This window comes from Nerophis ophidion, unplaced genomic scaffold, assembly GCF_033978795.1.
Source record: "Nerophis ophidion isolate RoL-2023_Sa unplaced genomic scaffold, RoL_Noph_v1.0 HiC_scaffold_40, whole genome shotgun sequence".
Taxonomy (NCBI): Eukaryota; Metazoa; Chordata; class Actinopteri; order Syngnathiformes; family Syngnathidae; genus Nerophis; species Nerophis ophidion.
Genome location: NW_026906962.1, coordinates 457,950 through 473,340, shown reverse-complemented (window position 1 = coordinate 473,340; position 15,391 = coordinate 457,950). Strand labels below are relative to the sequence as shown.

The 15,391-nt window shown below is 39.3% G+C and overlaps 2 protein-coding genes across 2 annotated transcripts in view; one reads left to right on the top strand and one right to left on the bottom strand.

Moving 5' to 3' along the window:
- The window catches only part of LOC133546744 (gastrula zinc finger protein XlCGF8.2DB-like), a 458,486-nt gene that overhangs the window by 130,755 nt on the left and 312,340 nt on the right, over positions 1 to 15,391 (bottom strand). The window lies entirely within an intron of this gene.
- Positions 1 to 15,391, top strand: part of LOC133546730 (zinc finger protein 568-like) — a 45,424-nt gene that overhangs the window by 8,296 nt on the left and 21,737 nt on the right. Inside the window, exon 3 of the mRNA XM_061892532.1 lies at positions 7,278 to 8,548. Coding sequence (XP_061748516.1) covers positions 7,278 to 8,548 — 1,271 coding nt within the window. The remainder of the gene's footprint in view (positions 1 to 7,277; positions 8,549 to 15,391) is intronic.

The window sequence follows — 15,391 nt, the reverse complement described above, 5'->3', positions numbered from 1 at the left end:
TGTAGTAGTAATATTAATAATGTTGTGTTTATTATGCCCAGTGCACCTAATATAATTACGACCATATCTAGGAATTGATACGACGGGAATTTTCCGATTGTTTGTTTGGTGCTTTGATAAACTGGACGCATCATAGTTTTCCACCTCAGTAGAACGCATGTCTAACTCTGAAACAATCAAAGCAGAAAAAACTTGTTCTAATTTAACTGACTCCTTACCTAGACCAGTCGTCTCGTATCTTCCATTTAAATCCTGCTTCAGGATGGAGGGAAGTGGTGTTCTGTGGGCATTAGCCTTTAGCTTTGTTTTTAGCCCCGCTCGGCATCCGCGTTTCCGATCACACCACTGGCGTCTGCTCCGTTGACGGCCTCCGCTGCTACTATACTCCGCTGCTTCACAGGCCGCTGGATGTAGCCGGTGAAGTATTCCCGTGCTAGCTAGCAGGTCTAGCAAGCACGCGTCTATCAGTCCAAAATGGCCCGATTTATACACATCCAGAAGTGTCTGGCGGTCGTAAGTGATCACGGAGTGACCACGATGTGAGCCAGCCATGAAGTTTGCAGAATTGTCCGGTATTTTTTTATTTATTATGACATTTCTGGAAATAAATCAGGAACACCATCCAGGTAGGTATTCTCGTCGTCAGATTCATCTTCTCTGTCGTCCGCCAGAAAGTGCGTCTGAACAGCTTTATTGTCTGCTGGGCTAATCACTGTGGTAATCAAGACGGTTAAGCAGAGAACACAAGACAGGAAATATAACAACATCCACACAACGTCAGTCTTGTTGAACACGGCCATAGATACTAAATATCAAAGACTTGTATTTGCCAAACACGTCCAACCACCCCTCCCACATAGATGTATCTATGCCAGAGTACTTTTTAATCTTACCGTTAAGGGTGTGCAGGCCTTCCAGTGCTTTGGTCAGGCTACTTTCTGCATCAGTGTAGTTTGGTATGAACGTGCAACACTGTTCACCAAATATTGTGCACACGCCCCCTTTTTCCGCTAACAACATATCTAGCGTTATACGGTTTTGAAAAGCCATAAGGAAGGTGGCGACGAGTTGATCAGCGACGGCTTCAAGTCGGCCTGTGTAATTTTCTAATCTCTGTACGTTGTAGTAGACGTAGTTTATTCTATCAACATTCTTGTTAATCGTACACCACCAGTAGACGGAGGATTCAAATCCAGCTACAACTTAATTTACCAATTTATAGTCGTCAGATACACTTCTTTGGACGCCCTTTGGATCGATCAAGTTAGATCTAAAACACTTTGCCAGTTTACATCATGTCTAGTTATTTTCCAATGTCCAGGTATCAAAACTATTCAGATATGTTAACAATCCTTGTACAAATATTCATACATTTGCTATGTGTAAGCAGTTATCTTATGATAAGTTTCCTAACTGTTGTACGTGTCAATGCAGGTATAATTAGCTTTTTTTTATTTTATTTTATTATTTTACATATTTATCAAATATTAGTTTCTGTTTTGTCTCTTTAGCTACAGGTACATTTTGTTTTGCTCATTACTTCAATCAAACCTTTTTGACTCATCTTGACTAATTGCCTGGGCTTTTACATACAACACAATCAATTTGTGTAGCCTTTCCTACTTGCTCTGCCATAAGGAACAAATTAATTGCCAAAACAGGAACCAATTATTATCAAACTTTGACACAACTGTGACAGTGGAATTTGTAGTGTGCTAGTTAACATGTCCCTTTAATAAGACAAATACAATCCCAAATACTTTTTTTTCCATTATATGACCTTTTTACAATGTGCTAAGTGTAGTCAGCTTGGTCTTTCCACTATCTTTACTGCTGTCTTAGTTGTTTACAACCTCTCTCCCCCCTTGGAGAATGCCAATGTTTCCTTTTCATTGATTTTTCAAAATTTTGGTAGCTGACAAGGTCTTCCAAATATTATTTCAAAGGGTCTTAGTCCTGTTGTACTTGTAAGGTTCATATACTGTACATTTGTACTAACTCTTTGCATAATGCTTTTGCTACTGTTAGCACATCTGCTTTTCCTTTAGGAAATATTTCTGCCCACTTTGAAAATGCATCTACTATGACCAGACAATAATGTTTTCCTTCACTCTCATTTAGTTCAATAAAATCCATGCATAGATGTTGTATACATTTTTTTATTTTTTGTATGAATTAAACTATAGGAAGTATGGTACTTCTAGTCATGTCCCTCCTGTTGAGCCATAAGTTCACCTATGGCTCACAACTGCTACCCACTTCTACTGATTGTTTGATACGATTAGTGTATTGTCTGGACATACATAGATGTATTCTTTGTACAACGTGACTCTTTTTTTTTTAATTCATTTATCTTTTTCTTTTGGAGTACTTTGTTGTTGCATATATTTTAGTATATCATTATTTATGTCACTAATTTGTAATTGTAAATGTGTATTTCTTTTTCCTGTTCCTTGTTTTGCTGCTGTCAGCAAACACACCTCCCAGTGACACTGCGTCTGCTCCTTTGGTGTGTGCTGCACATTTGCATATTGCTATTTTAGCTGGTAGCTGTACTGCTTTTACTCATTTTTTCCCAATAATTCTCCATGTTTTACAGGTTTTCCTGTTGACGTTGCTATATTCTTCCAGTGTTATGCAAATGTGTGCACTGTTGAAAATGTGTATTGGCTATCTGTGTATATTGTGACCTTTAGATCTTTCATTACTTTACATGCTTCTATTAGTGTTACTAATTCTGCATCTTGCATTGAGTAATTTCAATCAATCAATCAATCAATGTTTACTTATATAGCCCTAAATCACTAGTGTCTCAAAGGGCTGCACAAACCACTACGACATCCTCGGTAGGCCCACATAAGGGCAAGGAAAGGAAAACTCACACCCAGTGGGACATCGGTGACAATAATGACCCAGTGGGACGTCTGTGACAATGATGACTATGAGAACATGATACTGTGAAAGATCAATCCATAATGGATCCAACACAGTCGCGAGAGTCCAGTCCAAAGCGGATCCAACACAGCAGCGAGAGTCCCGTTCACAGCGGAGCCAGCAGGAAACCATCCCAAGCGGAGGCTGATCAGCAGCGCAGAGATGTCCCCAGCCGATACACAGACGAGCAGTACATGGCCACCGGATCGGACCGGACTCCCTCCACAAAGGAGAGTGGGACATAGAAGAAAAAGAAAAGAAACGGCTGATCAACTGGTCTAAAAAGGGAGTCTATTTAAAGGCTAGAGTATACAAATGAGTTTTAAGGTGAGACTTAAATGCTTCTACTGAGGTAGGATCTCGAACTGTTACCGGGAGGGCATTCCAGAGTACTGGAGCCCGAAATGAAAAAGCTCTACAGCCCGCAGACTTTTTTTGGGCTTTGGGGATCACTAATAAGCCGGAGTCCTTTGAACGCAGATTTCTTGCCGGGACATATGGTACAATACAATCGGCAAGATAGGATGGAGATAGACCGTGTAGTATTTTATACGTAAGTAGTAAAACCTTAAAGTCACATCTTAAGTGCACAGGAAGCCAGTGCAGGTGAGCCAGTACAGGCGTAATGTGATCAAACTTTCTTGTTCTTGTCAAAAGTCTAGCAGCCGCATTTTGTACCAACTGTAATCTTTTAATGCTAGACATGGGGAGACCCGAAAATAATACGTTACAGTAATCGAGACGAGACGTAACAAACGCATGGATAATGATCTCAGCGTCTTTAGTGGACAGAATGGAGCGAATTTTAGCGATATTGCGGAGATGAAAGAAGGCCGTTTTAGTAACGCTTTTAATGTGTGCCTCAAAGGAGAGAGTTGGGTCGAAGATAATACCCAGATTCTTTACCGTGTCGCCTTGTTTAATTGTTTGGTTGTCAAATGTTAGAGTTGTATTATTAAATAGAGTTCGGTGTCTAGCAGGACCGATAATCAGCATTTCCGTTTTTTTGGCGTTGAGTTGCAAAAAGTTAGCAGACATCCATTGTTTAATTTCATTAAGACACGCCTCCAGCTGACTACAATCCGGCGTGTTGGTCAGCTTTAGGGGCATGTAGAGTTGGGTGTCATCAGCATAACAGTGAAAGCTAACACCGTATTTGCGTATGATGTCACCTAGCGGCAGCATGTAGATGCTGAAGAGTGCAGGGCCAAGGACCGAACCCTGGGGAACTCCACACGTTACCTTAACGTAGTCCGAGGTCACATTGTTATGGGAGACACACTGCATCCTATCAGTAAGATAAGAGTTAAACCAAGACAGGGCTAAGTCTGACATACCAATTCGTGTTTTGATACGTTTTAATAAAATATTATGATCGACGGTATCGAAAGCAGCGCTAAGATCGAGGAGCAGCAACATAGATGACGCATCAAAATCCATCGTTAGCAATAGATCATTAGTCATTTTTGCGAGGGCTGTGGAGTGATTTGCCCTGAAACCGGATTGAAAGGTTTCACATAGATTGTTAGACACTAAGTGTTCATTTAACTGCTCCGCAACAATTTTTTCGAGGATGTTTGAAATAAAGGGAAGGTGAGACATCGGTCGGTAGTTTACCATGAGGTCAGGATCGAGGTTAGGTCTTTTAAGAAGAGGATGAATAACCGCTTTTTTGAATGCTAGGGGAACAGTGCCCGAGGAAAGTGATAAGTTTATAATATATTTAGCACTGATGAACCTAATAATACAAAGAGCTCCTTGATCAGTTTCCCAGGAAGTGGAAATGCACCCCCATACCATCACAGATGCTGGCTTTTGAACTTTGCGTCGATAACAGTCTGGATGGTTCACTTCCCCTTTGGTCCGGATGACACAGTGTCAAATATTTCGTAAAACAATTTGAAATGTGGACTCGTCAGACCACAGGACACTTTTCCTATTTGCATCAGTCCATCTTAGATGATCTCGGGCCCAGAGAAGCCGGCGGCGTTTCTGGATGTTGTTGATAAATGGCTTCCGCTTTGCATAGTAGAGCTTTAAGTTGCACTTACAGATGTAGCGACCAACTGTATTTAGTGACAGTGGTTTTCTGAAGTGTTCCTGAGACCATGTGGTGATTTCATTTAGAGATTCGTGATCGAAAGTCACGGTCATTCAATGTTGGTTTCCGGCCATGCCGCTTACGTGGAGTGATTTATTCAGATTCTCTGAACCTTTTGATGATATTATGGAGCACAGATGTTGAAATCCCTAAATTTCTTGCAATGTCACTTTGAGAAAGGTTGTTCTTAAACTGTTTGACTATTTGCTCACGCAGTTGTGGACAAAGGGGTGTACCTCGCCCCATCCTTTCTTGTGAAAGACTGAGCATTTTTTGGGAAGCTGTTTTTATAGCCAATCATGGCACCCACCTGTTCCCAATTAGCCTGCACACCTGTGGGATGTTCCAAATAAGTGTTTGATGAGCATTCCTCAACTTTATCAGTATTTATTGCCACCTTTCCCAACTTCTTGGTCACATGTTGCTGGCATCAAATTCTAAATTTAATGATTTGCAAAAAAAAATGTTTATGAGTTTGAACATCAAATGTGTTGTCTTTGTAGCATATTCAACTGAATATGGATTGAAAATGATTTGCAAATCATTGTATTCCGTTTATATTTACATCTAACACCATTTCCAATCTCATATGGAAACAGGGTTTGTACAAAACACACACACACACACACACACACACACACACACATACTGTACATTATTGTATGTGTGACCTTCTTGAGACCTCTGAAAAATGCCTGCCTCTTTAGGTTCCCCCTTTTTAGATATATCAAGATTTATATTTACAACATTATTAATATATACATAATATTCCAATATAAAAAAATAAGCTTTTTGTAAATTTCTTTTGGATTCTGTTTTTTAACTGGTTTTTATTCTACATTATGTGGGCTCTACCGAGGATGTCGTTGTGGTTTGTGTTGTGGTTTGTGCAGCCCTTTGAGACACTAGTGTTTTAGGGCTATATAAATAATCATTGATTGATACATTATTTACTTGATGTTATTACGATCTCTCTCTCTCTTTCTCTCTGTGTGTGTAAACATATTTTTTTTAATAATTTTGGCCAAAAGGGGCCCATTTCAATGTCTTACATACACTTGTTATTTCATACGTTGCTCAGAAGGGGAACACATTCAAAACTGACACACAGTCAATTTGAAAAATTCCTCCTTTTTGGGACCACCCTCATTTTGATAGATTTCACCACCAGGGGTGCAAATGAGACATTCTCTATTCGATGCAATGGTTTTCCGTATAGGGACCATGATGTATGTCCTAACTTGTTCACACCTGCTCATACGGAAGCTACTTTTCCTTGATGGATTCTCAAGAATGGTAGAAATAAAATAAATGAATAAATACATACAGTGGATTGCGGAGACCCCTTGAGGTAGTTGTAAGGTATCCCCAGCTGAATGACAGATAGTTAACAGCAATGGAACCTCACTGGGTCCATTTGTACACTCTCAGTTACATTCAATCAATCAATCAATGTTTATTTATATAGCCCCAAATCACAAATGTCTCAAAGGACTGTACAAATCATTACGACTACAACATCCTCGGAAGAACCCACAAAAGGGCAAGGAAAACTCACACCCAGTGGGCAGGGAGAATTCACATTCAGTGGGACGCCAGCGACAATGCTGACTATGAGAAACCTTGGAGAGGACCTCAGATGTGGGCAACCCCCCCCCTCTAGGGGACCGAAAGCAATGGATGTCGAGCGGGTCTAACATGATACTGTGAAAGTTCAATCCATAGTGGCTCCAAGACAGCAGTGAGAGTCCCGTCCACAGGAAACCATCTCAAGCGGATCAGCAGCGTAGAGATGTCCCCAACCGATACAGGCGAGCGGTCCATCCTGGGTCTCGACTCTGGACAGTCAGTACTTCATCCATGGTCATCGGACCGGACCCCCTCCACAAGGGAGGGGGGGACATAGGAGAAAGAAAAGAAGCGGCAGATCAACTGGTCTAAAAAGGAGGTCTATTTAAACATTTAACATTGATATTATACATGTGGGCCAATAGATAGAAATGCTGTTGAATGTAGCTTTGATGTGGCAAGCTACTTTTGCAGTGTAGCGTGTAGTGTAGCTTGCTACAATTCTCTGAGGATAGTTTAGCTACATTTAATGGAGAGTAACTTGTAGCTTAGCTTACTACATTTTCCAGGTCGCTTGCCCATCACTGTCTATTTGGCCTAGCTCACATCTGAATAGTTTGAATACTGCAAACTTCAATAGAGTAACACCTCATTTGTGTTTTATGTTCTGCAGACGTCCAGCAGGTGTCAGCAGAGAGTCATGAAGAGATTCCCTCCAAGCAGCAGGAGTGGAGCTCCAGTGTGGGACAGAAGGAGCTACAGGCCCCCTCCCACATTAAAGAGGAAGAGGAGGAACTGTGGAAGCAGCTTCAAAGGTTGGTGGAGGATAATGATGAAGATGAAGCTCAGTCCTTACAGCTTCATCACAGTCAAAGTGAGGAGAACAGAGGGGCGGAGCTTGTAAGTCAACACATCACAGAAGCTGATGGAGAGCATTGTGAAGATATAAAGTCGGAACCAGACAGCATCTTTGCTCCACTGTCAGACATGGACCACATGATGTCAGACTCTTCTGATCACAGTGACCACATTCAAGAACCTTTGGAGAGTAAAAATGACTCTAAAGGTGATACGAGACATCACACTAACAACAAAGACTCTGACTGCTCTGAATGTGGGAAATCATTTAGACTGAAGAGTGATTTTACAAGACACATGAGAATACATACTGGAGAGAAACCTTTTACTTGCTCTGTTTGTAAGAAAAGTTTCTCCACAAAGCAACACATGACCACACACATGAGAACACACACCGGAGAGAAACCTTTTACTTGCTCTGTTTGTAAGAAGAGTTTCTCCGTTAAGCCTGCCATGACCAGACACATGAGAACACACACTGGAGAGAAACTTTTTACTTGCTCTCTTTGTAAGAAGAATTTCTCCAGAAAGTCTAACATGACCGAACACATGAGAACACATACTGGAGAGAAACCTTTTACTTGCTCTGTTTGTAAGAAGCGTTTCTCCACAAAGCAGCATATGATCACACACATGCAAACACATACTGGAGAGAAACCTTTTACTTGCTCTGTTTGTAATAAGTGTTTTTCCAGAAACCCTGACATCTCCATACACATGAGAACACACACTGGAGAGAAACCTTTTACTTGCTCTGTTTGTCAGAAGAGTTTCTCCACAAAGTCTAACATGACCTCACACATGAGAACACATACTGGAGAGAAACCTTTTACTTGCTCTGTTTGTAAGAAGACTTTCTCCACAAAGCCTAAGATGTCCGCACACATGAGAACACATACTGGCGAGAAACCTTTTACTTGCCCTGTTTGTAAGAAGCATTTCTCCACAAAGCTTGTCATGACCAGACACATGAGAACACACACTGGAGAGAAACCATTTAGTTGCAATGTGTGTGATAAGATGTTCCGGCATAAGTGTCAGGACAGTAAACACAAGTGTGTAACAGTCATGGAAGCTGCAGGGATTTAAAAACACTTAGTGATTGTGCTAAATGTACTTTAAAAACACAGCATGTTTAATATGAATGTATATTTGATGTTGTATGTAGTGCCTCTCATCTTCTACTGTTAAATTTAAAGGCCTACTGAAAGCCACTACTAGCGACCACGCAGTCTGATAGTTTACATATCAATGATGAAATATTAACATTGCAACACATGCCAATACGGCCTTTTTAGTTTACTAAATTGCAATTTTAAAGGGGAACATTATCACCAGACCTATGTAAGCATCAATATATATCTTGATGATGCAGAAAAAAAGACCATATGTTTTTTTAACCCATTTCGGAACTCTAAAAGGGTGAATTTGGCGATTTAAACGCCTTTCAATTGTTCGCTGTCGGAGCAATGACCTTTCACCCGTGACGTTACAACGGGAAGCAATCCGCCATTTTCTCCACCACATTACACACACAAGTCAAATCAGCTCTGTTATTTTCCGTTTTTTCTACTGTTTTCCGTGCCTTGGAGACATCATGCCTCGTCGGTGTGTTGTCGGAGGGTGTAACAACACTAACAGGGACGGATTCAAGTTGACTTACGTGGAGTGTGCATCGATTAGCATGGCGTGCTAATCGATGTTAACATGCTATTTAGGCTAGCTGTATGTACATATTGCATCGTTATGCCTCATTTGTAACTATATTTGCATCCAGCCTTTCCCTCCACCCACATTTAATGCCAAACAAACACATACCAATTGACGGATTCAAGTACACCAGTGGTCAAAAGATGCGAAAGTCCTTTGTTTGTTCTGCACATTTTACCGACGACAGCTATGCTACGACAGATGGCACAGAGATGTGTGGATATCCTGCGACACTCAAAGTAGATGCATTTCCAACGATAAAGACAACGAAATCACAAAGGTGAGTTTTGTTGATGTTATTGACTTATGTGCTAATCAGACATATTTGGTCACGGCATGACTGCCAGCTAATCCATGTTAACATGCTATTTAGGCTAGCTGTATGTACATTTGTAGCTATATTTGCCTCCAGCCTTTCCCTCCACCCACATGTTATGCCAAACAAACTTTTACCAATCGATGGATTTAAGTTGCTCCAGTGGTCAAAAGATGCAATCGTTGGTTAGAAGGCGATCGCCGAATAGCTTCAAAAGCTATTCGCTCAATAGCTTCAGTTTCTTCTTCAATTTCGCTTTCGCTATCTGCCTCCACACTCCAACCATCCGTTTCAATACATGCGTAATCTGTTAAATCACCTAAATCGCTGAAATCCACGTCTGAATCCGAGCTAATGTTGCTATATCTTGCTGTTCTATCCACCATGTTTGGTTGTATTGGCGTCACCATGTGACGTCACAGGAAAATGGATGGTGGATTTACAGATAGCGAAAATCAGGCTTTTTAAACCCTTTTTTGGGATATTCCATGATTGGTAAAATTTTGAAAAAAACTTCGAAAAATAAAATAAGCCACTGCGAACTGATTTTTATTGGTTTCAACCCTTCTGAAATTGTGATAATGTTACCCTTTAAATTTCCCTTGAGTTTCTTGTTAAAGGGGAACATTATCACTATTTCAAAAGGGGTAAAAACAATAAAAATTAGTTCCCAGTGGCATGTTGTATTTTTTGAAGTTTTTTTCAAAATTTTGCCGGTCTCCGAATATCCCTAAAAAAAGCTTCAAAGTGCTTGATTTTTGCTATTTGCGATGCCACTGTCCATTTCCCTGTGTTGTCATACAGTGCTGCCAATATAAACAAACAATGGGAATAGCACAGCAAGATATAGCGACATTAGCTCTGATTTTGACTCGGATTTCAGCGGCTCAAGCGATTCAACAGATTACGCATGTATTGAAACGGATGGTTGGAGTATGAAAGTATTGAAGAAGAAACTGAAGCTATTGAGTGAATAGCTATTGACGCTATTCATAGCCATAGCATGGCCGAATAGCTGCGTCACATTCTGACGTCATCCCCTCCAGAGCGATAAACAGAAAGGCGTTTAATTCGCCAAAATTCACCCATTTAGAGTTCGGAAATCGGTTAAAAAAATATATGGTATTTTTTCTGCACCATCAAGGTATATATTGACGGTTACATAGGTCTGCTGATAATGTTCCCCTTTAAAAACGTTGCGGAATGATGACTCATACGCGTGACATCACCTGTTGGAGGGGACATGTTAGCGTAGCACCAAACACGGCTAAAAGTCGTCTCTTTTCATCGTGCAATTACAAAGTATTTTGGACACCTGTGTTGCTGAATCTTTTGCAATTTGTTCATTTAATAATGGAGATTATAAAGAAGAATGCTGTTGGTGGAAAGCGGTGGATTGCAGCTGTCTTTAGCACCGAGACACAGCCGGTGTTTCTTTGTTTGTTTTTAACACAGAGCGGTCAAGCGAACATGTTTTCTCTACGTCAACCAGCATGTTTTTGGATGGGAAAATTGTGATATATATCTTACCGGAGAAATCATTGGATTATTCGTCGTTCTGCAGCAGCTGTGAGCTTGGCTCCTCGGCTTCTCTCTGAGACACAGTGTGTTCACCGCAGCCATCCGACCTCGAGGTATGCCTTTACAATCTTTAAAACCTCACTAAAACACTATTAAAACAATAAGCAGATAAGGGATTTTCCAGAATTATCCTACTAAATGTGTCTAATTACATCTGAAACGCTCACACTGCCGTCGCCCGGAGCCGTCACATTTTTTTTTTTTTTGCCATTTTTTCTTCTAGTCCTTTACTTTCAATATCCTAATTCACAAATCTTTCATCCTTGCTCAAATTAATGGGGAAATTGTCGCTTTCTCGGTCCAAATTGCTCTTACTGCTGGTGGCTCCCATTAAAAACAATGTGAATATGTGTGGAGTCCTACAACTCGTGACGTCACGCGCACATACTTCCGGTACAGGCAAGGCTTTTTTATTAGCGACCAAAAGTTGTGAACTTTATGGTGGATGTTCTCTACTAAATCCTTTCAGCAAAAATATGGCAAGATCGCGAAATGATCAAGTATGACACATAGAATGGACCTGCTATCCCCGTTTAAATAAGAAAATCTCATTGAAAATCTCTACTGAAATGAGATGTTCTTATTTAAACGGGGATAGCAGGTCCATTCTATGTGTCATACTTCATCATTTAATTTTGCGATATTGCCATATTTTTGCTGAAAGGATTTAGTAGAGAACATCGACGATAAAGTTCGCAACTTTTGGTCGCTAATAGAAAAGCCTTGCCTTTACTGGAAGTATGTGCGCGTGATGTCACGAGTTGCAGGGTTCCACACATATTCCCATTGTTTTTAATGGGAGCCACCAGCAGTAAGAGCAATTCGGACCGAGAAAGCAACAATTTCCCCATTAATTTGAGTGAGGATGAAAGATTCTTGAATTAGGATATTGAAAGTGAAGGAATAGAAAGGAAAAAAAAAAAGTGACAGCTCCGGGCGACGGCAGTGTGAGCGTTTCAGATGCAATTAGACACATTTACTAGGATAATTCTGAAAGATCCCTTATCTGCTTATTGTTTTAATAGTGTTTTAGTGAGGTTTTAAAGATTGTAAAGGCATACCTCGAGTCTAAGAGAGAAGCCGAGGAGCCAAACTCACAGCTGCTGCAGAACGACAAATAATCCACTGATGTCTTCGGTAAGATATATATCACCATTTTCCCATCCAAAAACTTGCTGGTTGACGTAGAGAAAACATGTTCGCTTGACCGCTCTGCTTTCACAACAAACAAAGAAACACCGGCTGTGTCTCGGTGCTAAAGACAGCTGCAATCCACCGCTTTCCACCAACAGCATTCTTCTTTATAGTCTCCATTATTAATTGAACAAATTGCAAAAGATTCAGCAACACAGATGTCCAAAATTCTCAGTAATTATGCGATTAAAGCAGACAACTTTTAGCTGTGTGTGTGTGCAGCGCTAATATTTCCTGACAGTCCTCAACGTAACGCGTATACGTCATCATTCCGCAACATTTTCAACAAGAAACTCCCGGGAAATGTAAAATTGCAATTTAGTAAACTAAAAAGGCCGTATTGGCACGTGTTGCAATGTTAATATTTCATCATTGATATATAAACTATCAGACTGCGTGGTGGCTAGTAGTGGCTTTCAGTAGGCCTTTAGGTCGGGGTCTGATCATGACTAGTCATAAATATCGACACCAACATCGCCCCCTTGTGGTGGAAAATTATAACAGTCATAACTTCCTTCCACATGCTCCAATCTTCCTGATTTGTTTTAAGGTGGGTGAAGATCATCGTCATTCTACATCCTGTGCGCAAATTCAAAATGACATTTTTCATACTCGGCACATTTTCTAACATAATCTTGTTAATATGCTCAATAAGGTTCTATTCAAATGTAATACAAGTAATACGTAAGACTTTATTTGCACACTTAAGGAGATACGTTTCCAGGTGAAAAAGATGCTACCTCGCTAAAAAGATTAATTGTTAATCAATTTATTTTCCATGAATTAATTTACATCCAGAACACACATTGTTAAATTTCTTATTATATTATAATCATTATTATAATTGAATGTAAGTTTGTGTAAAATATTTTCACACAACAAAGTGTGAATACATGTTATTATGTGTGGGGTTGAGTTATAATTGATATAATACAATTAGGTATGGCAAATGCATTTTGTTTACTTGCCAACTATTCAAATTATATTTAATATACATATTTATATAATGTCATGTAATATGACTTCAACATTATTTATGTTAATATAAGACTTTATTTGCTAGCCAGTTTTGGTTCTGAGTATTTATTTTATTTTGTTATTGAACAATTAAACACACATAAACAATGTTTAGACACATTAAGGTACTTTCAATACAATATGAGTCAATGTTTTTTCAATATTTTACTCAGCAATATAAAAAAAACATCACATTAAATCCAATCCTCTTACAAACAAAACCCGTTAAAGAAAGTAAAAGTAAATATGAGAGACCATTTGAATAAGATTAAAATAAAATATGTATAAATAAATGATACACTTAAATTATTTCAGTAAATATAATAAGGGCTTTTTCTATTTTGTACAATCTTCCAAGATTAAATTAATAAATTCAAATCATTAACACAATGTTAGAATTTGGATTTCACTTTAAGAAAGACACTTTTGTGTATGAGAGCAAATGTTTCACACTTTTTAAAAATTGATATAAATTCACGACACGATCGATCCACGCATGTGCGAAGAGTACGTCACTTCCTGGACTTACAATTTGTTTTATGTCAGAGTTCATGCCAGAGGTGGGACCAAGTCATTGTTTTGCAAGTCACAAGTAAGTCTCAAGTCTTTGCCCTCAAGTCTCGAGTCAAGTCTCGAGTCAAGACAGGCAAGTCCCGAGTCAAGTCCAAAGTCAAGACTGGAAAGTCTCAAGTCAAGTCCCAAGTCCTGCATTTTGAGTTTCGAGTCCTTTCAGGTCATTTTAATCACAGACTAATACATTTACACAGATTATGTATGTTTTTAAAATGCTGTATTTATTTATTAAAACCAAGTGCATTTGAAATTGCAGGAAAAAAAATAGTGCTGACCTTGCAATTCATAATAACACTATTAACCAGTCATTTTAAACATTTAACTCATTGCTTTACAGAATAAACACATTTGGAAAAACAAGTTGAACTGTACTTATTTGTAAACAAAGTGTTAACATTGTATTTCCATGTCATATTGCATTGTAGCTAGTTAGTTCCACAGCAGTTTCTATCCTGTTCTTACCTTATGTCATTGATCTCATCTCATTCTGTTTGTGTGTTTATGTCTGCGTACACATGAAAAACATAACAAATACATGAAAATAACAATGAACAATGTACTGTTTAGATTTCAGGGCCCTATGCAAAAGCAATCTGTACACATATTCTTAATATAGGGTACATTTTAACTGACCTTTATTTGACTATGTTTGTCTTTTTGTAGGTGGCTAAAATATGCGGTGCTGCTGACCACCGTATAACCTTACGTTACAGTTTGTGATACACTGACTAACGTAACACTATGTGTAGGTACCTCATGCAACCCTGCTTGAAAAAAATCACTTTACAAAAAGTATGAATATGGTAGCAAACTGCAGTGGATGCAACAGATTGTCGTGTTTGCAATGACGTTATAACCAGAGACATCTTATAAGTAGACGCCGCATTGGCTGCTGTGACGCGAGCAATTTGGCCGCCATCTTGAAGTGGTGATGAGGAGCTGGCGAGCAGCTTAAACTGACAGTTGACAGGTAGAAAACAAAGATGCCGGGCGGTGTTCAGCGTTTTCCTGTTAATATTAGCGGACTGTTGAAAATAGGAATTGGGGGATTACTTTTCACAAGTAAGATTTAACATTAACGTACTATTGCCTTCTGCCTGATTGTAGCTGAGATAGGCACCAGTGCCCCCCGCAACCCAAAGGGAATAAGGAGTAGAAAATGGATGGATGGTTGTATTTTGTGAAAAGAATATTACAACAGAGTTGTGAAGGAGCAAAGATCTTCAATATTTGTATGTGAAAATCACAAAGAAATCTTCTGGGGGAGGATGACGCCCCTACAGGTATTTGCTTTACAAACTTTCAGCCCCACCTAAAACAAAATTCACCAGTTGCCAATGATTATGATGCATTCTCATTTTAGGCAAAATATAAGACAATACTTTCTTAACAGTATGTATGTAACCAGGAATAAGTTTTCAAGTAACAATATTCAAATACTAACATTGTTGGGTACAACAGAATTTAGTTTTATTCTGAATCCAGTCAAACAGATTGGTGGTTTTAGCTGATCTAAAAACTTACAGGTTAAAGTTAAA